Source organism: Zophobas morio, unplaced genomic scaffold (genome assembly GCF_036711695.1).
Source record: "Zophobas morio isolate AGI-343-1 ecotype UQ-CSIRO unplaced genomic scaffold, CSIRO_AGI_Zmor_V1 ptg000033l, whole genome shotgun sequence".
Classification (NCBI taxonomy): Eukaryota; Metazoa; Arthropoda; class Insecta; order Coleoptera; family Tenebrionidae; genus Zophobas; species Zophobas morio.
The window spans coordinates 1,158,128-1,183,577 of record NW_026972138.1 but is presented as its reverse complement, the minus strand read 5'-3'; the positions used below and the strand labels follow the sequence as shown (position 1 = coordinate 1,183,577).

General features: G+C 29.3%; 1 protein-coding gene across 1 annotated transcript in view; it reads right to left on the bottom strand.

The window, feature by feature from the left end:
* Window positions 1–25,450, bottom strand: part of LOC135139778 (D-beta-hydroxybutyrate dehydrogenase, mitochondrial) — a 51,929-nt gene that overhangs the window by 5,219 nt on the left and 21,260 nt on the right. The window contains exon 3 of the mRNA XM_064070112.1: window positions 5,849–6,247. Within this exon, the coding sequence (XP_063926182.1) occupies window positions 5,849–6,247 (399 nt within the window). The remainder of the gene's footprint in view (window positions 1–5,848; window positions 6,248–25,450) is intronic.

Below are 25,450 nucleotides of genomic sequence, written 5' to 3'. Positions count from 1 at the left end.
CTCGATTTTTAAGTTTTATACTTTATAATGTCCAATTTTTCAATTTTTCAGTTCCATTTTTTAATTTTTCGGTTTTTCATGTCTTCAGCGATAATTTTTTTAATTTCTCAGTTTTTAATTTTTTGTTTTTCTCAGTTGACGACTTTTAAATTTGTTGGTGTTTGGTTTCTTTAATTCTTTTGATTTTTCAATTTTTCGATTTTCACTTTTAGAATTAAATTTTTTGACTTCATAATTTTTTAATTTTTTAATTTTTCTTTAATTTTAGATTTGCAACTTTTTCAGTTTCTCAGTTTTTGAGTTTTTGTTTTTCCATTTGAGAAGTAAATTTTTCAATTTTTGTTTCTTCAATTTTATAATTTTGCAATTTTTCAAGTTTGCACTAAAACTGTTAAATTTTTCAACTTCGAATTTTTCAATTCCCGGATTCTACAATTTTTCGATTTTATGAATTCTCGATTTTTAAGTTTTATATTTTATAATATCCAATTTTTCAATTTTTTAGTTCCATTTTTAAATTTCGATTTTTCATGTCTTAAGCGATAATTTTTTTAATTTCTCAAGTTTAAATTTTTTGTTTTTGTCATTTGACGACTTTTAAATTTGTCGATTTTTGGTTTCTTTAATTCACTTTTAGAATTCAATTTTTTGACTTCATAATTTTTCGATTTTTTAATTTTTCTGTAATTTTAGATTTGCAACTTTTCGAGAGTTGAATTTAAAATTTTTCACTTTTTTCTAGATAATTTAATTTTTTGTTTTTGCATTTTTTCGATTTTTCATTTCTCGATGAATAATTTTTCAATTTTTCAGTTCCAGTTTTTAATTTTTCGATTTTCAATTTTTTATGTCTTCAGCGTTAAAATTTTCAATTTCTCAATTTTAAAATTTTTGTTTTTCTCGTTTGACGACTTTTAAATTCGTTAATTTTTGGTTTCTTTAATTTTTCAATTTTGTATTCTTTTGATTTTTCAATTTTTCGATTATCACTTTTAGAATGCAATTTTTTGACTTCACAATTTTTCGATTTTTTAATTTTTCTATAATTTTAGACTTGCAAGTTTTCGAGAGTTGAATTTAAAATTTTTCACTTTTTTTCTAAATAATTGAATTTTGAGTTTTTTCAAATTTTCGATTTTTCATTTCTCGATGTATAATTTTTCGATTTTTCAGTTTCCAGTTATTTCATTTTATACTTTGCTTTTTTTCAGTTCTTCAGTGTTAAAATTTTTCAGTTTGTCAGTTTTTGAGTTTTTGTTTTTCCATTCGAGAAGTAAATTTTTCAATTTTTGTTTCATTAGTTTTATAATTATGCAATTTTTTAAGTTTGCACTAAAACTTTAAAATTTTTCAACTTCGAATTTTTGAATTCCCGGCTTCTACATTTTTCGATTTTACGAATTCTCGATTTTTAAGTTTAATATTTTATAATGTCCAATTTTTCAATTTTTCAGTTCCAGTTTTTAGTTTTTCGATTTTTCATGTCTTCAGCGATAATTTTTTTAATTTCTCAATTTTTAATTTTTTGTTTTTCTCAGTTGACGACTTTTAAATTTGTCGATTTTTGGTTTCTTTAATTCTTTTGATTTTTCAATTTTTCGATTTTCATTTTTAGAATACAATTTTTTGACTTCATAATTTTTCGATTTTTTAATTTTTCTGTAATTTTAGATTTGCAACTTTTCGAGAGCTGAATTTAAAATTTTTCACTTTTTTCTAGATAATTTAATTTTTTGTTTTTTCAGTTTTTCGATTTTTCATTTCTCGATGTATAATTTGTCGATTTTTCAGTTTCCAGTAATTTAATTTTTTATTTTGATTTTTTTCAAGTTTTCAGTGTTAAAATTTTCAGTTTCCCAGTTTTTGAGCTTTTGTTTTCCCATTCGAGAAGTTTTAAATGAGTAAATTTTTCAATTTTTGTTCCTTCAGTTTTATAATTTTGAAAATTTTCAAGTTTGCACTAAATTGTTAAATTTTTCAACTTTGAATTTTTCAGTTCATGGCTTCTACAATTTTTCGATTTTACGAATTCTCGATTTTTCAGTTTTATATTTTATGATGTCAAATTTTTCAATTTTTCAGTCTCCGGCTTTTAATTTTTCGATTATCAATTTTTTATGACTTCAGCGTTAAATTTTTCAATTTCTCAATATTAAAATTTTTGTTTTTCTCATTTGACGACTTTTAAATTTGTCAATTTTTCAATTTTTGGTTTCTTTCATTTTTTCGATTTTGTGTTCTTTCGATTTTTCAATTTTTCGATTTTCAATAAAAAATGCAATTTTTTGACTTCACAATTTCGATTTTTTAATTTTTCTATAATTTTAATTTGCACCTTTTCGAGAGTTGAATTTAAAATGTTTCACTTTTTTTCGTCATACCTAATTTTGAGTTTATTCAATTTTTCGATGTTTCATTTCTCGATGGTATAATTTTTAGATTTTTCAGTTTCCAGTTATTTCATTGCTTTTTTCACGTCTTTAGTGATAAAATTTACAGTTTCTAAATTTTTGACTTTTTGTTTTTTCCATTCGAGAAGTTCTAAATGAGTAAATTTTTCAATTTTTATTCCTTCAGTTTTATAATTTTGCAATTTTTCAAGTTTCCATTAAAACTGTTAAATTTTTCAACTTTGAATTTTTCAGTTCATGGCTTCTACAATTTTTCGATTTTACGAATTCTCGATTTTTCAGTTTTATATTTTATGATGTCAAATTTTTCAATTTTTCAGTCTCCGGCTTTTAATTTTCCGATTATCAATTTTTTATGACTTCAGCGTTAAATTTTTCAATTTCTCAATATTAAAATTTTCGTTTTTCTCATTTGACGACTTTTAAATTTGTCAATTTTTCAATTTTTATTTTTAATTTTTTCGATTTTGTATTCTTTCGATTTTTCAATTTTTCGATTTTCAATAAAAGAATGCAATTTTTTGACTTCACAACTCCGATTTTTTAATTTTTCTATAATTTTAATTTGCACCTTTTCGAGAGTTGAATTTAAAATGTTTCACTTTTTTTCGTGATACCTAATTTTGAATTTATTCAATTTTACGATGTTTCATTTCTCGATGGTATAATTTTTAGATTTTTCAGTTTCCAGTTATTTCATTGCTGCTTTCACGTCTTTAGTGATAAAATTTACAGTTTCTAAATTTTTGACTTTTTGTTTTTTCCATTCGAGAAGTTCTAAATGAGTAAAATTTTCAATTTTTGTTTCTTCATTTTATAATTTTGCAATTTATCAAGTTTGCACTAAAACTGTTGAGTTTTTCAACTTTGAATTTTTCAATTCATGGGTTCTGCAATTTTTCGATTTAACGAATTCTGGATTTTTCAGTTTTATATTTTATGACGTCCAATTTTTCAATTTTTCAGTTCCAGTTTTCAATTTTTCGATTTTCAATAAAAGAATGCAACTTTTTGACTTCACAATTTCGATTTTTTAATTTTTCTGCAATTTTAGAGTTGCAACTTTTCCAGAGTTGAATTTAAAATTGTTCACTTTTTTCTAAATAATAAATTTTTGATTTTTCAATTTTCCATTTGTCATTTCTCGATGTATAATTTTTCGATTTTTCAGTTTCCAGTTATTTGATATTTTATTTTGCAATTTTTCAAGTCTTCAGTATTAAAATTTTCAGTTACTCAATTTTTGAGTTTTGTTTTTCCCATTCGAAAACTCTTATTTAAATCAGTATATTTTTCACTTTTTGCTTTCTCCAATTTTACAATTTTGCAATTTTTCAATTTTAAAAGGCAATTTTTAACTTCCCAATTTAAGTTTAATGTAAAATTTTTGAGTTTTCGATTTTTAAACTTTTGAATATTTCAATTTTTCATTTCTTCTGTATTTCGATTTGTAATTTTTGGAATTTACAAGTTTTTAGTTACTCAGTTTTTCATTTCTTCAATTTTTCGATTTTCTGTTTTTTATTTCCCAAATTCTGAATATTTCAACTTTTCCCGATATTTTCACATTCTTAGAAAAACACCAGTGGCTCCCAAGATTATTTCACATTAAAAAAAGACACAAAGAGTCCCAAAGATTTTTTCAAATACTTATTTACCATTTTACACATGTTTTTTTTTTAATTCTTGTTCTGAAAAGAAGGCTACGTGTATTAAGTAAAAAAACGCAACATATAAGCCCCGCCCACCCTCCCTATCTCAATTGTGGTCTTTTTTTTCCATATGAAATTTCCATGTGAAACATGTTCTTAAGTAATCATGTTGTTCATAGAAAACTGTGTATTAAATAAAAAAGAAAGCCAATGATTAAGTCCGATTTATACCCGCCCCGATCTCAGTTGTGATGAATTTTTCATTCGTTGTCAGATCCAGAGGTGGAGCTTAATTCAATCTACATTTCTTTATTTCATGTTTCAAGCTGGAGGGAGGAGCTTAACTACAAAATCCTTATTTTCCTACAAAAAATGACCACGTGAAACATGTTGTTACGTAATCGTGTTGAAATAAAACTATGTGTAAGTATTAAATAAAAAAGAAAGTAAAAAATTAAATCCGAAGGGCGGAGCGTAATTGCTAAATCTGTGTAATCTATTAATAATGAAAATAAGCTTAAGAAGTATTTAAACGCTTTTTAAGTTCCCGCAAAGGAAAATTTTTGTGATAGGAAGAACATAAGCTGTTTTGGGTAGAAATCAATATTCGGCCCTTCTCTCTTTCTCTTCCTCTCTATGTTAAAATAGTTAGTTAATATTAACTAAGTGAGTTATGTAATTTACCTTCATCAATTTTGAATACATTTAGACAATTTAAAAGAACAGGAAATCTCCAACTTGTAATTCAAACAAAATTCTGTCCTCCACTATTTGCTAATAAACTAAACTCAATACGTTCTTACAGTGTTCCAACTCCAGGTGAATTTTCTAGCTGAATTAAAAGTCAGACTCCAAGAAAAGTTTGTAAGTTTCTTTTAGTTCACATAATATTTCGTAGCTTGAAAAATTGGTTTTTATTTATTAGAATTGGTCGCTGTCTTTCACCGTGCGCTCGAATTCAACTTTAATGAAATAAACGGGATTTTCTAAATAGCACAACTTCCAATCTAAATGAAATAAATATATTTCATCATTGTCATGGAAATTAAAGTGCGTCCTCAGATCGTGTTTACTAGCTTTTCCAACAATGCAACCAGTAATAAATCAAAGAAATGGATTGTGTCCGTCCAGAACGTGGACTGAAAGATCAATTGCCGATGAAATTAAAAACACGTCCAAAAAAAAAAAAAATAAATCGCAGTTTCGATTTTCAATTAACCTTAAAAATACCAAGATTTCGTTAATGTTTGTAGTCGTTTTGATCATTCATAATTGCGAAACGTCATCATAAATCGCACTAATAATTAAAAACCGTGCCGCTAATGGTACTCCGTTCCATATTGATCATGAGTAATGGGTTTTCGATAATTACAGACGCTTTAAGGCAATTAGAGCGCGCAAATTAATTATTTTTAACACGTGGAGACGTCAATTAGCACCTTGATGGAACCCTCAATCGGTTAATTCGCCTCAGCGCATTTTACTTCCAGGAGTCAATCCTGATTTTAACATAACTCGTCGCCAATAATTTAATCCAAATAACACCTCCGAACACATTCCCTATTTGCGGTCACAACGTCACCAGTGACGCACCCACGGACAGCTTAACTCCGCTTTAATTCCTCGTATTGTCAACCAACTTGGCCCTCGTCGAAAACTTCCGCCATAAATTCCACAACGCGTCCTTTTTTTTCCAGCCACATTCGCAATAACCGCCCCCGCACACGCCGCCGCCGGAATACATGTAACGGTAAACAAGCACCTGCATATTTAGGTCAAACTAACCTGACATTTCACGTATTTGGTTTCCAAACTCCTAACCGCGGTCTCGAAGTAGTCCTTTCCGTATTCGATCCTCTGCTCTTGACACAGCTGCGCCCACATGTCCCTCGCCTGCTCCAGGATAACCTGATCGGACAGCCACGAGTTGCCGGCGGTGAATTCCCCAGGTGCCACGACGACGACGTCCACGCAGCGGCTTCTCAGCTCCTTGCGCAGGCACTCGGCTTGGGCCTCGATGGCGGCGAGGAGGCCGCAGTGGATGCCGCGGACGGGGGAGGCCACTTTGCAGAGGCCGGAGGTCATCATGATGACGCGGCCGCGGGCTCGGCGGATGAGGGGGAGCATGACTTGGGTCACTCGGGTGGGGCCGAGGAGGTTGATTTCGGTGGCTTTTTTAATGACCTGGGGGAGAAGACATGAATGGTTAAAGTTGGAACGGGGGACGAATATGTCACATTAAAATTGCTAAGTTGGAGAGTTTGTGAAGAAAATGTCTTTAATTAAGCTTGTCATCTCTAACATTTCCTAAATTTTACAACTAGGAGGCGCTTAACTGGGATCGAAGTCTAATAGCGGGGCAAGTTTGGCGAACGGCAACTCCTGTGAAGCTAAACTTGGGGGCTTTACTTCGGGAGCTGTCGTTTAATGAACGACCTTCAAATAGAGCTTAAGACGTTTTTCTTTAACGAGAAAATAGGAAAAGTAAAATTCGCAGAATCAAATTTTATAATTTTTCAAAAAAGCTTGATGTACTTATATATTTTATTGCACTTCAGGGGCGAGAGAAGTTCTGTGGAAATAACCTTCCGCCAATTTTTATCCTAGGCAGCGATTTTTTTAAGAAAATCAAAATTACAATTTTTCGAGCTCTTGATTTTTCGAATTTTGATTTCTAAATTTTTCGATATTTCAGTTTTGGGATTTTTCAATTTTTCAAGTTCTCGACTTTCTGTTTTTCAATTTTTCAATTTTTGGCATCTCTAAATTTGCAATAATTCCATTTTTCAATTTATCTTTGAGTTTCCTATTTCTCGATTTCTCCACTTTTCGTTGTTTCGATTTTTCAGTTTTTCAGTTCTCCAATGTTTCGATTTCTCCACTTTTCAATTTTTCGATAATTCAGTTTTTTCCTTTTGCAATTTTTGATTTTTTGGTGTGCCAATTTCTCAATTTTGAATTTTTCGCTATTTTTATTTTTCAGTTTTTAAAATAATAGATTTCTCGATTTTTCGATTTTTCAGTTCTTCGCAAATTTTCGAATTTTTAAATTTTTGGTTTTTCAGTTTTTTGATTTTTCAGTCCTTGCGATTTTTAAATTTTGGATTTTCGATTTCCCAGTTGCTCGATTAATCGATTTTTTTATTTTCGCAGTGCTCTATTTCCCAACTCTACGATGTTTCAATTATTCAAATTTTTGATTTTTCAGTTTTTTAATTTTTCGATTTTTCGATTTCTTGATTTTTCAGTTTTTCGATTTCTCAAGATTTCAGTGTTTCAATTTTGGGATTTTAAAATTTTTCGATTTTTCGATTTTTTACTTTCTTCAATTTTTCATCAACAAAAAAATCATGTTTCGATTTTGCGACTTTTCGGTTTTTCAATTTTTGATTTGTAACATTTTTGATTTTTCATTTTTTCAATTTTTCGGATTATTAATTTTTTCATTTTTCAGTTTTTCGATTTCAAAATTTTTCAATTTTTTGACTCTTCAGTGTTTCGATTTTTTAATTTTTCGGCATTTCGATTTCCCAATTTTTCGACTTCTCGAGTTTTCGACTGCTCGATTTCTGGATTTTTTACTTTTTCGGTTTTTCAATTTTTCGATATTTTAATTTTTTAATTTTTAAAATAATAAATTTCCGATTTTTCGATTTTTCAGTTCTCCGCTACTGCAAATTTTCTTCTATTTTTAAATTTTTCTATATTTAAATTTTGGAATTTTTCAAAATGTCGATTCATACCTTTCTTGATTTTTCGATTTTTTACTTTTTCGATTTTTCATATTTTTAAATTTCAGTTTTTCAATTTTTCATCAACATTTCGACTTTTCGGTTTTTCAATTTTTGATTTTTAAAATCTTTGATTATTCGTTTTTTATTTTTTTCATTTTTCCGTTTTTCGATTTGTCGTCTTTTTCAACATTTCAATTTTGGGATCTTCATTTTCTGGATTTTATAATTTTTGGTTATTTCCTGATGTTTCGATTCCCCGATCTTTCGATTTTTCAACTTTTTCGATTCCAATTTTTCGGTTGATTCAATTTTTTGGTTTTTAAATTTTTTTATTTTTTAAGGTTTTCGATTTTTTAATTTTTCGATTTAGTTATCGATTTTTTTTAATTTTAAATTTTTCATTTTTTAACTTTCGATTTTCCGATTTTCGCCTATTTCGGTTTCCTAATTTTTCCATTTTTCGACTTCTCGAGTTTCCGATTGCTCGTTTTTTTATTTTGGTGTTTTGATTTTTCAATTTCTCGGTTTTTCGATATTTTGATTTTTAAGATTTTTGGTTTTTCATTTTTTCAATTTATCGGATTATTAATTTTTTCATTTTTCAGTTTTTCGATTTAAAAATTTTTCAATTTTTTGACTCTTCAGTGTTTCGATTTTTTAATTTTTCGGCATATCGATTTTCCAATTTTTCGACTTTTCAAATTTTTCCATTTCTAACCTTCGGTTTTGACCTAAATATTTCGATTTCCCAATTTTTCGGCTTCTCGAGTTTTCGACTGCTCGATTTCTGGATTTTTTACTTTTTCGGTTTTTGAATTTTTCGATATTTTAATTTTTTTATTTTTAAAATAATAAATTTCCGATTTTTCGATTTTTCAGTTCTCCGCTACTGCAAATTTTCGATTCTTCAATTTTTCTTCTATTTTTAAATTTTTCTATATTTAAATTTTGGATTTTTTCCAAATTTCGATTCATAAGTTTTTCGATTTTTCGATTTTTTACTTTTACGATTTTTCAGATTTTTAAATTTTAGTTTTTCAATTTTTTTTACAACACTTCGACTTTTCGGTTTTTCAATTTTTTGATTTTTAAAATTTTTCATTATTCGTTTTTTATTTTTTTCATTTTTGTGTTTTCCGATTTGTCGTCTTTTTCAATATTTCAATTTTGGGATCTTTTCATTTCCTGGATTTTATCATTTTTGGATATTTTCTGATGTTTCGATTCCTCGATCTTTCCATTTTTCAACTTTTCCGATTCCAATTTTTCGGATGTTTCAATTTTTTGGTTTTTAAATTTTTAGATTTTTTCAGGTTTTCGATTTTTTAATTTTTCGATTTAGTTATCGATTTTTTTTAACTTTAAATTTTTCATTTTTTAACTTTCGATTTTCCGATTATGGCCTATTTCGGTTTCCCAATTTTTCGATTTTTCGACTTCTCGAGTTTCCGATTGCTCGATTTTTTTATTTTGGTGTTTTGATTTTTCAATTTCTCGGTTTTCGATATTTTGATTTTTAAGATTTTTGATTTTTCTTTTTTTCAATTTTTCGGATTATTAATTTTTTCATTTTTCAGTTTTTCGATTTAAAAATTTTTCAATTTTTCGACTCTTCAGTGTTTCGATTTTTTAATTTTTCGGCATCTCGATTTTCCAATTTTTCGACTTTTCAAATTTTTCCATTTCTAACCTTCGGTTTTAACCTAAATATTTCGATTTCCCAATTTTTCGACTTCTCGAGTTTTCGACTGCTCGATTTCTGGATTTTTTACTTTTTCGGTTTTTCAATTTTTCGATATTTTAATTTTTTAATTATTAAAATAATAGATTTCCGATTTTTCGATTTTTCAGTTCTTCGCTACCGCAAATTTTCGATTCTTCAATTTTTCTTCTATTTTAAAATTTTTCTATATTTAAATTTTGGAATTTTTCAAAATTTCGATTCATAAGTTTTTCGATTTTTCGATTTTTTACTTTTACGATTTTTCAGATTTTTAAATTTTAGTTTTTCAATTTTTCATCAACATTTCGACTTTTTGGTTTTTCAATTTTTTGATTTTTAAAATCTTTCATTATTCGTTTTTTATTTTTTTCATTTTTCTGTTTTCAGATTTGTCGTCTTTTTCAACATTTCAATTTTGTGATCTTTTCATTTCCTGGATTTTATGATTTTTGGATATTTTCTGATGTTTCGATTCCCCGATCTTTCGATTTTTTAATTTTTCCGATTCCAATTTTTCGGTTGTTTCAATTTTTTGGTTTTTAAATTTTTTTTTTTCAGGTTTTCGATTTTTTAATTTTTCGATTAAGTTATCGATTTTTTTTAATTTTTAACTTTTTATTTTTTAACTTTCGATTTTCCGGTTTTAGCCTATTTCGGTTTCCCAATTTTTCGATTTTTCAACTTCTCGAGTTTCCGATTGCTGGATTTTTTTATTTTGGTGTTTCGATTTTTCAATTTCTCGGTTTTTCGATATTTCGATTTTTCAATTTTTCGATTCCTTGTCATCTCGATATTTAGATTTCCCGATTTTCTAGTTTTTGATTTTTCTTTTTTTTCTGCATTTCAAATTTGGGATCTTTTTATTTTCTGGATTTTATAATTTTTGGATATTTTTTGATGTTTCGATTTTTCGACTTTTCGGATTTCAATTTTTCGGATTTTCAGTTTTTCGATTTTTTAATTTTTTCAGTTCGATGTCTTTTAATTCAACTTTTTCGTTTTTTAACTTTTCAATTTTTCGAGTTTTCGACTGCCAATTTTTTGATTTTTTGATGCTTCGAATTTTCAATTTCTCGATTTTGAAAAATCAGTCAATATTTGCGATTTTTAAATTTTTCTGTTTCTCGATTAATCGATTTTTTGATTTTTCCGTTTCTCGATTTTTCAACTCTACGATGTTTCGGCTTTTCAGGTTTTTGATTTTTTAGTGTTTCGATTTCACGAATTTTCAGTTTTTCGATTTCTCAAAATTTTAATGTTTCAGTTTTGGGATTTTTAAAATTTTCGATTGGTCAATGTTTTTTTATTTTAAAATTTTTCGATATTTAAATTTTGGAATTTTTCAATTCTTTGATTCTTAAATTTTTCGCTTTTTCAATTTTTCTTATCGATTTTTTAATTTCAAATTTGTCAATTTTAACCTTCGATTTTGGTCTAATTCGATTTCATAATTTTTTGCTTTTCTGACGTCTCGAATTTTCGATTTTCCAACTTTTCGATTAGTCAATTTTTCAATTTTTCGATTCCTTGACATTTCGGTTATTCGGTTTCTAAACTTTCCCGATTTTTCGATGTTAAGATTTCTCTATTTTCAGTTTTCGATTTGTTGTTTTTTCAACATTTTAATTTTTCGATTTTTCGACTTTTTCCTATTTCAATTTTTCGGTTTTTCAGTTTCTCGACTTTTTAATTTTTCGATTTACTTATCGATTTTTTTTTTAATTTCAAATTTTTCAGTTATTAACCTCCAATTTTGGCCTATTTCGATTTTCCAATTTATCGATTGCTCCATTTCTTGATTTTTTGGTGTTTCGATTTTTCAATTTCTCGGTTTTTCGACTTTTCAGCATTTCGATTTTCCAATTTTTCGATGTTTCTATTTTTCAATTTTTCAAATTTTCTATTTATCAATTTCTCAACATTTGAAGAATATGAAAAAATCTGGGGATCCTAATATTTTATTTTTTGAAAGAATTTGAAAATTCTACTCGTGTTTTATTTTTGAAAAAGTATAAAAGAATTTTCAGGGCGTCTTTTCAAGAATGTGAAAAAATCGTGGGACCTCTGGTGTTTTATTTTTAAAAGAACTTATTAAAATAAAAATAACATTTTTTGTCGCTATTTTGAGCCAGTTTCTGTACTGAAACATCAATCCACTGTTGATTTTTTTAGCAATATGCATTTTCGTAAATCATGGAGCAGCGTTCTGAAGAAAAATAAATGTTATAACTGCGCAAATTTTAGATATTCGTATTCTGAAATACATCTCAAAGGAACCGTTGTTCTACCTGGGATTAACTTCAAACGAAATTTTATCATCACAAATACACTTAAACGTAAACAGAATCTCAAATTATATTCGTTTTCTGTAACTGCTTCAAAGTTAAACATCCAGAAATAAATACGCATTTTTCGTCCTTTTATTATAATTTTCACCGAAAAAAACCCCGTTTCAGTTTGAGTAGCAAAAATCCACCTCGCGAGCACTTCACAGAAAAAAATATCCAGATCTTTTTAAGTGAAAAGATCTCGAGTATCCTCGTATTTTGTCTCTAAAAAAATTTTAGTGTCCCTTGGTGTCTTTTCCGTTTCACGTCATCAAAACTACACTTTCACCTCCTCGTTCTCTCACACCTACTCAATTTTTGCCCTTTTAGTGTTCACTTAAGCATAAACCGAAATTTCTTCGCCCTTTCACGTCACCTTGTGGTAATTAACTCCCTTACTTATTTTCCGTTGACATTTCAAGACGAATCTCGGCGGTGCATGGTTAAATATAGCGATTCGGAAATGTCAGCGAGGAGGCGGCTCGCGTGGGGGCGGCAGCGCCAGTTATCCTCCAGCAAAACTCGCATTATTTCTAGTTTCAACACTTGCTGACGTCCGATCGAACTTCAGCTGCATTTAAAGCTCGTCAAAGCGCATTTCTTGTCCGCTCGGAATCGCTGGAGTCGAAAATTAATATCCGCCAAGTCAAGCAAAATTTATGACAAGCACAACTGAAATTAAAACTCTGGACAAAATTTATGTTTTTACAAGGTGTGCACCCTCGGTTCTCTTTATACGACCACCCCAGAAATAATTATTTGTTATTTCGTTAATTGAATATTCCACTTGGCGGATTCTGCTACGCCGGAAATCTCTGGGGCTTACACTTGCTATGCGGAAGGATATTTATTGCGGATATTGAATAAACGACTACGTAAACTATTTTATGGGGGCGGTAATGTCCTGGAAAAGTTGGGAGAGGGCTGGTCGTTATATGACCTAGTCCCGGAGGTGGCAACAATGTTAAAAGCAATGAAAAAAATTGGTCAGTTGGATAAACAAAAAATTTTAATTAAAAATCGAAAAATCGAAATCTGAAAAGTCGACAAATCGATGAATTAAAATTTCCAAAAATTGAAAAATCCAGAGTTTGAAAAGTTCCCAAAATTGAAATGTTGAAAAATTGACAAATCGAAAAGTGGATCCGAAAATTTTCAAAATCTCAAAAAAAAAAACAGTAGGAGCGCCAAGATTCTTTTAAACGCTTTCCAAAATAAAATACCAGATGAACCACATTCATTTCAAATTATTAAAAAAAAGACACTTGGATCACTGTAGATTTTTTAAAACTTTTCCAAAAATAAAACACGAGGAGTCCCCCAGAATTTCAAATTCTTTCGAAAAATAAAGCAATAACGCCCCTAAGATTCTTTCATATTCTTTAAAAAGAAAATACTAGGGGTCCCGCAGATTCTCTCAGAAAGTTTAAAAAATAAAACATCGGGAGACACTTTGAGCCTTAATTTTTTTTTATATTACTTCAAAAATAAAACACGAAAAGTCTCCTAGAATTTTCTAATTCTTTAAAAAAATCTAACACCAACGCCCCAAAGATTCTTTAATATTCTTTAAAAAGAAAATATTAGGGGTCACTTGGAGTATATTTTTTCGAGTTTTTTCAAAAATAAAACATCAAGAGTCTTCGAGAATTTTCAAAATTAAAAAAAATCGCTAGTAAATTCAAGATTCTGTCTAACGCTTTCAAAAATAAAACACCAGAGGCTCCACAATTTTCTCAAATTTTTGAAAAAAAAAAAAACTGTAGGAGCCTTGAGGAATTTTTTAAACCTTTTCAGAAACAAAACATAAGGAGACCTGAGTTTTCAAATTCTTTAAAAACATCAGGGCCACTAAGATCCTTTCACATTATTTAAACAGAAAACACAAAGATTTTTTCAAAATACTGGAAAAATAAAACTTCAGAAGATTCCGAGAATTTTAAAAATATGTATTAAAAAAAAACGAAATACCTGGGCCCCTAGATTTGTTCAAGTTCTTGAAAGAAGGATAGTAGGAGCCCTGAAGATTTTTTTTTTACTTTTTCGAAAATGAAACAAGAGTTTCCTGGAATTTTCAAATTCTTTTAAAAAAATGAGACAAGATTATTTTATATTCTTAAAAAAACACTAGGGGTCCCTAAAATTCTTTGAAGCTCCTTCAAAAATAGAACATCAGAAGTTCACGAAAATGTTCAAAATCTTTTTCAAGAATCGAAACACCAGGGGTCCCAAGATTCCTTCAAACCTTGTAAAAGTAAAACATAGAATATCCCCTGGAATTTTCAGACTCCTTCCAAAAATAAAACACCAGAGCCTCTCAGTTTTTTGATATTAAAAATAAAGACACTAGGAGTCCTGAAGATTTTTCTTATTTTTTCTAAAACAAAACACCAGGAATTCTCTAGAATTTTCAGACTCTTTTAAAAAATAAATCATCAGAGCTCAAAGATTCTTTCATATTTTTTAAAAAGAAAACACTTAGGGTCTCGAAGATTTTTTTCACGTTTTTTAAAAAATAAAACATGAGGAATCCTCTGGATTATCAAATTCTTGTAAAAAATAAAACACCAGAGCTCCAAAACTTATTTCATATTTTTTAAAAAGAAAACACTAGGAGCCACTAGGGGTACATTTTTTCGAGTTTTTTCAAAAATAAAACATCAGGAGTCCTCGAGAATTTTCAAAATCTCAAAAAAAAAACACTAGGAACTTCAAAATTGTTTCTAACGCTTCAAAAAATAAAACACCAAAGGCTCCACTATTTTCTCAAATTTTTGAAAAAAAGACACTAGGAGTCCTGAGGAATTTTTAAAACTTTTTTAGAATCAAAACATGAGGAGACCTCAGAATTTTCAAATACTTAAAAAAATACCAGGGCCGCCAAGGTTTTATCATATTCTTTAAACAAAAACACTAGGGGTTTTCAAGATTTTTTCAAGATCCTTCAAAAATAAAACTTCAGGTTCTTGAAAAAAGGATACTAGGAACCCTGAAGATTTTTTTTACTTTTTCAAAAATAAAACAAGTCTCCTAGAATTTTCAAATTCTTTCAAAAAATAAGACAATATTCCTTTATATTCTTAAAAAACAGTAGGAGTTCCCAAGATTACTTCAAACTCTTTCAAAAATAGAATATCAGGAGTTAACGAAAATTTTCAAAATATTTTTCAAAAAACGAAACACCAAGGGGTTCCAAGATTTTTTCAAACCTTTCAAAATTCAAACATCGAAGATCCTCGAGAATTTTTAGACTCCTTTCAAAAATAAAACACCAGAGTCTCACAAGTTTTTGATATTTTGAAAAAAAAGTCACTAGAGCCTTGAAGATTTTTCATATTTTTTCTAAAATAAAATACCAGGAATTTGCTAGAATTTTCAGACTCTTTCAAAAAATAAATTATCGGAGCTTCAAAGATTCTTTCATATATTTTAAAAAGAAAACACTTGGGGTCCCCAAGATTTTTCAAAGTTTTTTCAAAAATAAAACATCGGAAGGCCCCGAGAATTTGCAAAATCTTTAAAAAATATTAAACACCAAGGGCCCCACAATTTTTTTACATTCTTGAAAAACGACACTTGGAGAAGAGATCTGAAGATTTATTTTTATGTTTTTTCAAAAATAAAACACGAGGAATCCCCTGCATTATCAAATTCTTTCAAAAAATACAACACCAGAGCTCCAAAGATTCTTTCATATTCTTTAAAGAGAAAACACTAGAAATTACTAGGGAGTCAGGAGTCAGGATCAGTCCTTGAAAATTTTCAAAATCTCAAAAAACCACTAGGAACTTCAAGATTTTTTCTAACGCTTCCAAAAATAAAACACCAGAGGATCCACTATTTTCTCAAATTTTTGAAAAAAAGACACTTGGAGCCCTGAGGAATTATTAAAACTTTTTCAGAAACAAAACAGGATGAGACCTCAGAATTTTCAAATTCTTAAAAAAAATACCAGGGCTGCCAAGATTCTTTCATTTTCTTTAAACAAAAAACACTATGGGTTTTCAAGATTTCTTCAAGATCCTTCAAAAATAAAAGTTCAGGTTCTTGAAAAAAGGACATTAGGAGCCCTGAAGATTTTTTACTTTCTCAAAAATAAAACAAGAGTCTCCCAGAAAATTTCAAATTCTTTCAAAAAAATAAGACAAGATTTTTTTATATTCTTAAAAAAAACACTAGGGGTTCCCAAGATTTTTTCAAGCTCTTTCAATAATAGAACATCAGGAGTTCAGAAAATTTTTCAAAATCTTTTTCAAAAAATGAAACACCAGGGGTTCCAAGATCTTTCAAACTTTCCAAAAGTACAACATTGAAGAGAATTTTCAGACTCCTTTCAAAAATAAAACACCACAGCCTTACAATTTTTAGATATTTTTGAAAAAAACGACATTGGGAGCCCTGAATTTTTTTTTTTTTCGAAAATTAAACACTAGGAAGTTCCTAGAATTTTCAGACTCTTTCAAAAAAATAAAATACCGGAGCTTCAAAGATACTTTCATATTCTTTAAAAAGAAAGCACCATGATTCTTTCAAGTTTTTCCAAAAATAAAACATTAGAAGGCTCCGAGAATTTTCAAATCTAAAAAAAATTAAACCCCAGGGCTCAAGATTCTTTCAAACGCTTAAAAAAACACTCAGAAACTCTTTCAAAAATAACACACCAGAAGTTCTAGAATTTGCTCAAATTTTTTAAAAACGATACTAGGAGCCCTGCGAAATTTTTAAAACCTTTTTAAAAATAAAATACCAGGGCCCCCAAGATCCTGTCATATTCTTTACACAGAAAACACTAGGGGGTCTCAAGATTTTTTCAAGCTCCTTCAAAAATAAAACATCAGCAGGCTGCGAGAATTTTCAAAATATTTTTCAAAAAACGAAACAAACCTTTTAAAAGTAAAACATCAGAGGTACCAAGAATTTTCAAAAATAAAAGACGATTTTTCACATTCTTGAAATAAGGACACTTAGAAAAAAAATGATTCCTCTTGAATTTTTAAATTCTTTCAAAAATAAGACAAGATTTTTTTATATTCTAAAAAAATACACAAGGGGTTCCCAAGATTTTTTTAAGCTCTTTAAAAACTAGAACATCAGGAGTTCACGAAACTTTTCAAAATCTTTTTCCAAAAACGAAACAGCAGAAGTCCCAAGATTTTTTCAAACCTTTCAAAAGTAAAACATCGTAGATCCCTGAAAATTTTCAGACTCATTTGAAAAACAAAATACCAGAGCCTTACGATTTTTCCATATTTTTGAAAAAAAAAGACAGTCGGAACCCTGAAATTTTTTTAATACTTTTTCAAAAATAAAACAAGAGCCCTCCAGAATTTTCAAATTCTTAAAAAAAAAATACCAGGGCACCCAAGATTCTTTCATATTCTTTAAAGAGAAAACACCTGGGGTCCCCAAGATTTTTTCAAGCTCCTTCAAAAATAAAACTTCAGGGGACCTGAGAATTTCCAAAATCATTTTCAAAAAACGGAACACCAGGGCCCTAAGATTTTTCAAATCCTTTAAAAGTAATACATCGGAAGTTCCCGAGAACTTTCAACTCTTTTCAAAAACAAAACACGACTTTTTTACATTCTTGGAAAAAGGACACTAGAAGCCCTGAATTTTTTTTTACTTTTTCAAAAATTAAGCACGAGTCCCCTAGATAGAATTTTCATATTCTTTGAAAAACTAAGACAAGATTCTGTTATATTCTTAAAAAAACACTAGGGGTCCCTAGTATTGTTTCAAACTCTTTCAAAAATAGACCAGGAGTTCTCGAAAATTTTTAAAATCTTTTTCAAAAAAAAAAAAAAACCAGAGGGATCCCAAGATTCTTTCAAACCTTTTAAAATCAAAACATCGTAGATCCCCGATAATTTTCAGACTCCTTTGACAAATAAAACACCAGAGGTTTTTACATATTTTTGAAAAAAAAGACACTAGAAACCCTGAAGATATTTTTTTCAAAAACAAAACAGGAAAGAATCCTCTAGAATTTTCAAACTCTTTCAGAATACATATAAAACACCAGAGCTTCAAAGCTTCTTTCATATTCTTTAAAAAGAAAACACTAGGGCTCAAGAGTTGATTTCCTCGGATTCTGATAAATGCCCTAGAATTCTTTTCGATTCTCTTGCTTTTTCGTGTTCCGTATGCTCCCGAATTCTTTCATATTCTATGGGATTCTATCGAATTTTGCCCGAATTCTCCCCGATTTTTTTGGATTTCTTCGTATTTTCTCTGATTAAATCGAATTCTTTCGGCTTCTCTAGGAATTTCCCGGATTTTTGCGTATTCTGTTTTATTCTTTCGAATTCTCTACAATTTTCTTGGATTTTCTCGTATTCTCTCGTATTCTTCCACATTCTTCCGTATTCAGTCGGATTCTCTCCCATTTTCTCAAATTCTCTCCGTTTCTCTTAGATTTGTTCGTTTTCTCTCGAGAAACTCCTACAGATTAAGAAAAAAATCCAAGAGAATCTAAGAGAATTCGGGAGAATCAGGATGAATCGGTAAAAATTCGAGAGACTCCGCGGAAATTCAAAAGAATCTGGAATAGCACGAGAGAATAAGGAAAAATCCAAGAGAATTTGACAGAATTTGAGAAAATCGTAGACAATCCAAGAAAATACGGAAGAATACGGGAGAATATGGAAGCATATGTGGGGATAGGAAAAAATCCAAGCGAATTCGAGAGAATTCGAGACAATCCAACAAAATCCGCAACAATCTGAGAGGTTCCTAAAGATTCCTAATATGAAAAAATACGAGAGACTCCCGTAGAATTCGATGAAATCCAAGAAAATCGAAAGAAAACACAAAAATCCAAGAGGATTCGAAGAAATCCCAGTGAATCCGAGAGAATAGGAAAGCATTCGAAGAAATCCAAGAGAATTGCGGAGAATTTGGGAAAATCCGAGAGAATTCGAGAGAATACTGAAGATAAAATCCGAAAACATTCGAAAAAAGACGACAAAAGTTAAGAGAATCGGAGGGAATTCGGAAAAATCCGAGGGAATATGGAAGAATACGAGAAGATACAGAAGAATACGAAAGAATCATTACAAATTTGAAAAAATACGGAACAGTACGGAACACTACGGGAGAATACGAACAAATCCAAAAAAATCGGAGAGAATTTGGAAAATTTGAAAAAATTCGAAAGAGAAAGAGAGGAAAAATCCACAAGAATTCGAGTTAATGCGAGATAATATGAGAAATTGGAAATCCAAGGGAATTAGAGAGAATCTGGGAAGATCCAAGAGAATCCGTGATAATTCGGGCGGATCTGCAAAAATCCGTAAGAATTCAAGAAACTCCTAGAGGATCCGATAAAACCCGAAAAAATCCGAGCTAATCCGAAAGAACAGAGAAAAAAGGTTTTTCAAACGTTTCCACAAAAAAAATATCCGAGGCTCCACGATTTTCTCAAATTCTGAAAAAAAAAACATTAGGAGTTCTGAAGAGCTTTAAAAAGTTTTTCAAAAATAAAACACGATTAAACCCCAGAATTTTCGAATTCTTTCGAACTATAAATCACACCTAAGACTCCCTAGATTCTTTCATATTCTTAAAAAAAAAACTATAAAGCCCTCAAGATTCTGTCAAACTGATTGAAAAGTGAAATTAAGAGATCAGGGGTCCCGGAGTATTTTCAGAACCTTTTAAAAAAACAAAACTCTAGAGACCCCAAAATGCTTTTACATTTAAAAAATACATTAAAAGGTTCTTTCAAACTCTTCGGAAAATTTCTCAAACTCCCAGACCTCTAAAACTTGTCCGTCATCGGTTTGTGGACACGTGTGTGTAATTTTGTTTGACAAATATCAGCTCTTTTCCCCCTCGGGACGTAACGAAACTACAAAATTACAGTTTTTGTGTAGTCGCCCGCTTATTTACGATCCGGTGCCACATGTAAAGAAAGAAATTTACAAACTCGACGAAGTTATCGAACAATTTAAAGCGACAATGTAGAGCAACAATAAAGGAGAATGAAACGCCAGGTTATGGTGCACCTTTTGCTAGATAAATTTTTTACGACAGCTTAACTTTTCGTTTGGAGAGCACAAAGCCACAAGCCAACCTTGCAGAAATTGTGTGCTCTCTTTTATTATTATCCTCCGCACATTGTTTTTTGTGGCTTCTATACTCCGGAAAATAATCATAAAATAAAGATGACACGAAGTGAGCGCTCTCGACATGCCGGCGAAGCAACACCGAGCCGAAATAAAGAATCATGGATTAGGTTTCAACGGCGACGACATTCACCAAAATGGGATAATATTCGGAAGTATCACCAGTCTCATTTGGGAAGAGAGCGCAGTCCGTGATTTTATTCTGCATAAAGGAAACGCGATACGCATGATGGAATTTTTCTGGGCGAGCCCGTCTGGGAACGTCCCGGAAAATATTAAATGTTTACGATACGTAAACATGTTTGCGTGTTGATTTTTTGAGGAAAAAGTCAAGTGATAAACGCGGAACGAATGCTAATGAATGAGTAATTATTCGGTTTTTATTTCGACGGAGGAGTTTTCGCGCTTGACCGAGCACAAAAGGGAAATTTCGTTCCGTCGAATTGTGTTAAAATTACTCCGAAATGACACTTAAGAAACTTACTTAACACTGTTTGTAATGGAAATTACTCAAGTTTTCATTGGTTTAATTACATACATATCAAAACCAGACGCGTCTTCCACGCCGCCGGAGTTATTGTTCGGTAACCACAATACAACTATAATTCCAGCTTTTGCGAAAACAACAGACTTTCGCCCTATTTCGATGGAAAACTTTCGACAAGGATACGGGAAATTTATGACGTTCTTTACATGGTATCAGAAATATTGAATAAACATTCTTCGGGAAAGAAATTTCGTAAACTTTGCGCATCCGAACTTCGGTACGAAGTACTTTAATCGAGGGATTCTTCTCCCCATTTTCGCCGTATTTAAAACACACACAAATAATAGAAAACACTTCTTCGGCCCGGACTATTTTTAACCGCATTTTTAGCTTCTAGCCAAGAATGTGATTACATCGTTTCGAAAACTACTTGACAGATGTTTCGGAGAGTCATTTTGCGTAAAACAGTGAGCTTTAATCATTTCATAATTTAGATCTGGCGCTCACGCAAATGTATTTATATTTATACACTTTTATTAATATCTGTTGAATTTTATAAACGGTGAGGTTACAAGATGTAGTGTTGACATCTACGGGCCTACGCGGATTACGAATTTATTAATAATACATCCAACGAATTTTGTTTCGGTTTTCATCCAATATTCGGCAAACAAGCAACATTGGCTTTAATTTATAATTAATGCGTAAATATCCCCGAACGTTCAAAGCCAGCTGTTAGCAACCGCAGATACGCTCGGGGAAATCGAAAGTTAGAAAATGATGTTTTTAAGTTGTTTGATTGGCAAACTTTATATCAATATTTCAGTGGCGTAGCTAACTTCCACTGCGCCCCCCTGCAGTTTATAGTAAGCGCCCCCATACACCAAATTTAAAAAGTAATATAAAATTAATATGAAATTACTAGTTTACCAGTAGTGGCGCCGAATAACACAGATTTACAAATAATAATAATTTATACACATAATAATTTTTAAAAATTGTTAATTGATTATACTGGCTTCATTCGACGTTGTCGAGAGTTCATAAATTCGCGTATGACACTGTCGAGATCTAATTTTTGGGATCGATCACACTCAATGCTCAACACAGCTAAGTTGGTTAATCGTTTTTGACTCATCGTGCTTCCCAAATATGATTTAATTAATTTTAATTTAGAAAAAGATCTTTCTGCCGTTAAAGATTATTGTCCATAAACAGAAACTTAGCAATATCTGTAATTTTAGTTATATTTTGCTGAATAATTTCACCAACAACAATGTTTTTAAAACTAACGATTTGCCCACAGATTGCACTAGAAATATCTTCTTCGTATTTATTTGCCAACTTTGATGCTGCCTCCACAAATTCTTCGTCTGTACTATTCAACATTTCCTGTGGTTCCAGAAAAGAAAAATAGTTTCTGACGTTTTTCATGCTTTCAAACCTATCTTTAATTTGAATATTTAAAATATCAAGAGCAGGATAGAAAACGGTTGTTTTAAATTTTTCAGTGGGATTTTTGAAAACGGTATCTACATATAATTCGTCATGAAACAGTTTTACTTTTTTATGCGTTTATTTGAAAAAGAATTGTTAATTTTCCAGGTATCAGCACATTTCCTTGATTCCTCCATTATTTGTTCAAAATTGTCACGGATACTTTGAAATTTGTCTTTTAGATGTTTCATCTATTTACAAGCCTCATCTAAAGTAATATTTGAACTCTGTAAAGTTTTTGAGACCAAATTAACATTTTCTAAAATTTTGCATTGAAATACTAATAGAGCAACAAATTCAAATGAATCCATTTTTTTACGAAGAGCTACAGCTTCATCTATTTCACTTTTCTTTTTTGATGTTAAAATAATTTCAGCTCATAACTGTTGAGAGATTATATCTAATGGCAATTAGAGAATCAAATCTCGATGACCATCTGGTGAGGCATAACTTTTTTAAAGTTTTTTTTATAACACACTTATCATTTTCTTTCATCTCAATGTTGTTGTTGTTGTTGCCATCTCGGTAAACTCTCACTGAAATAGACGTATATAGCATTTATTAAATCATAAAATGCCGAAATTCCTGGTACATTCTCAACAGAATCATTAAGGACTAAATTGAGGTTATGTGTAGCGCAATGAACATATTCGACGTAATGATGTTGTTTCAAGTTCTTCATTTTTTTATACCATTTTCCCGATATTTTAATTTTCATTTTCTGGATTTGATTTCACAATTTTTCGTTTATTCAATTTTTCACATTTTCAATTTCTCGATTTTCCAATTTTCAATATTTAGATTTTACAATAATTTTCGTGTTTTCGACCGCAATTTTTCGATCTTTAAGTTTCTCAATTTTTAATCTTTCGATTTTTGAATTTTCCGTTTCTTCAATTTCTCAAGTTTTTAGATTTCTCGAAGCCTTCATTTTATACTTTTGCGTTTTTTCATTTTGAGTTTTCAATTTTACAATTTTTCTATTTTATAACTTTTCCATTTTGTTTATTCGGAAAGAAGAAAATTCGAAAAATTGAAAAATCGGAAAATTAAAAAATCGGAAAAAATTGAAGAAACAAAAAATTGCAAAATCGATAAAACGGAAAATCGAATGGAATTTGTTTTTACGATTTTTTAAACTTTTTAATCTGTATTTCTGTTTCTCATATCTAGGTTTATCGATTTTTTTGAGTTTTTCGATTTTTCCGTTTATCTTTTTTTTAAGTAAATATTTCAATTTTGAATTTTCCGATTTCGGCCTATTTCGATTTCTCGATCTTTTGAAGTCTCAAGTTTTCGATTTCGATTTCTTGGTTTTTCGATTTTTCTAGTATATATTTTAAATTTTCAATTTTTAAAATTTTTCATTTTTCCCTTTTATAATCTTTATGTTTCGATTTCCCGATTTTAATTTTTTAATGTGTTTCAATTTTCCATTTTTGGAATTTTCGATTTCTCATATCTCAATTTTCCAATTTAAAAAATTTTTCGATTTCTCGATTTTTAAGTTTTCGCTATCTCAATTTTAAACATTGCAATTTTGGGAATTTTTCAATTTCTATATTTTTCAGATTTTCGATATTTTCATTTTCCCGATGTTGTAATTTTCATTTTCTTGATTTTATATCACAATTTTTCATTTTTCCATTATCTTTATTTTTTCAATGTTTCTTTGGATTTTATAATTTTTTGTTTATTCATTTTTTTACATTTTCAATCTTTGATTTTTTAAGTTCTTGATTTCCAATTTTTTTATATTTCGAAGCTTTCATTTTCTACTTTTTCAGTTTTACAATTTTTCTATTTTATAAATTTTCGATTTTATTTATTCGAAAAGTTAAAAACTCGAAAAAATGAAAAATTGAAACAATGAAAAACTAAAATCCGAGAAACTTAAAAATCTAAAAAAAAATTAATGAATCGAAGAATGGGAAAGAAGAAAAACTATTCGAATTGAAAAATTGGAAAATCCAAAAATTGTAAAATCGAAAAATTATAGAATCTTGAAAATTGTAAAGTCCAAAAACTGTGACATTCAAACACCGAAAAATTGAAAAATTCCAAAAACGAAAAACTGAAAAAGTGAACAACTTTAAAGATTATAATTATTAGGAGTGTTACATAATTAAAATGAAAACTAGAAAAACTGCAAATGAAAAATTCAAAAAACGGAAAATTGAAAGCAGAAAATTGAAAAAATAAAGAAAATTAAAAACCTACAGGAAAAATTGCAAATCGAAAAATTGACGAAATTAAAAACTGTAAACTCGTGAGATTTGCAAACTCTAAAATTTGAAACATCTAAAAGTTGGAAAATCAAAAACTGAAAAATCGAGAAATCGAAAATTTTCAAAAATCGAAAGATCGAAAAATCGAAATTTTGGAAAATCGAAAAACCGAGGAATTCAAACTGAAAAAAGATCGAAATAACGAAAAATTTAACATTAAAAAAACACAAAATCAAAAAGTCTAAAAATCGAGAAATTGAGAAATGGAAAAATGAAAATTTAGAAAAACCAAAAATTGAAAAGCATAAAAAAAATTAAAATCGGGTATTCCGAACGTAAAAAAAATAAAATCGAAAAATTGAAACATTTTAAATTTAAAAATTCGAAAACTTGAAAAACCGAAAACTGAAGAAATGAAAAACCAAAAAATCGACAAATTGAAAAATCTCAAGACTGAAAAGTTGAAAAATTGAAAAACCCAAAAATCGATTTCCGGTAAGTCGAAAAATCAAAATTTAAAAAGTTGAAAAATGAAAATATCAAAAAACTGAACAATATAGACATTCTCAAAACTGAAATGTTGAAAAATTGAGAAATCGAAAACTTGAAAAATCCAGAATCGAAAAAAAGAACGAAAAGTAAAAACATTTTAAAATCGAAAAAACGAAAAATCGAGATGTAAGAAATCGAAAATTCCAAAATCGAAAAATTGGAATACACGTTAAAAGGGTTAAAATCGGGAGATCGAAGCATAACAAAACATAAAATCGAAAAATGGAGAATTTTAAAAATCTAAAAACTTGAAGAAATAAAAAATTGAAAAATGCAAAAGCCGGGAAATCGAAATTAAAAAATTGAGACATCAAAAGATCCGAGAAATGGAGAAATCGAAATAGCCCGAAATCGAAAAACCGGAAAATTTAAAACTGAAATACATATTTAAACTTAAAAAAAACGATAAATCAAAATATTCAAAATTCGAAAATTCAGAAATTTTAAAAATCGAAAGATCGAGAAATCGATATATCAAAAAAGTGAAAAATTTTAAATTAAAAAATTGGAGATATTGAAAAATCCCATAATTGGAACAACCAAAACTTGAGAAATCGAAAAACTGAAAAATCGATAATTTGGAAAGAGGAAAAATCGAAAAATCAAAGAATTGATTAATAGAGAAATTGAGAAATGTAAAAATGATTTTTTTTTTAAATTGCAAAAATTGTAAAACTGAAATATCGAAAAATTAAGTAAACTAAAAATCG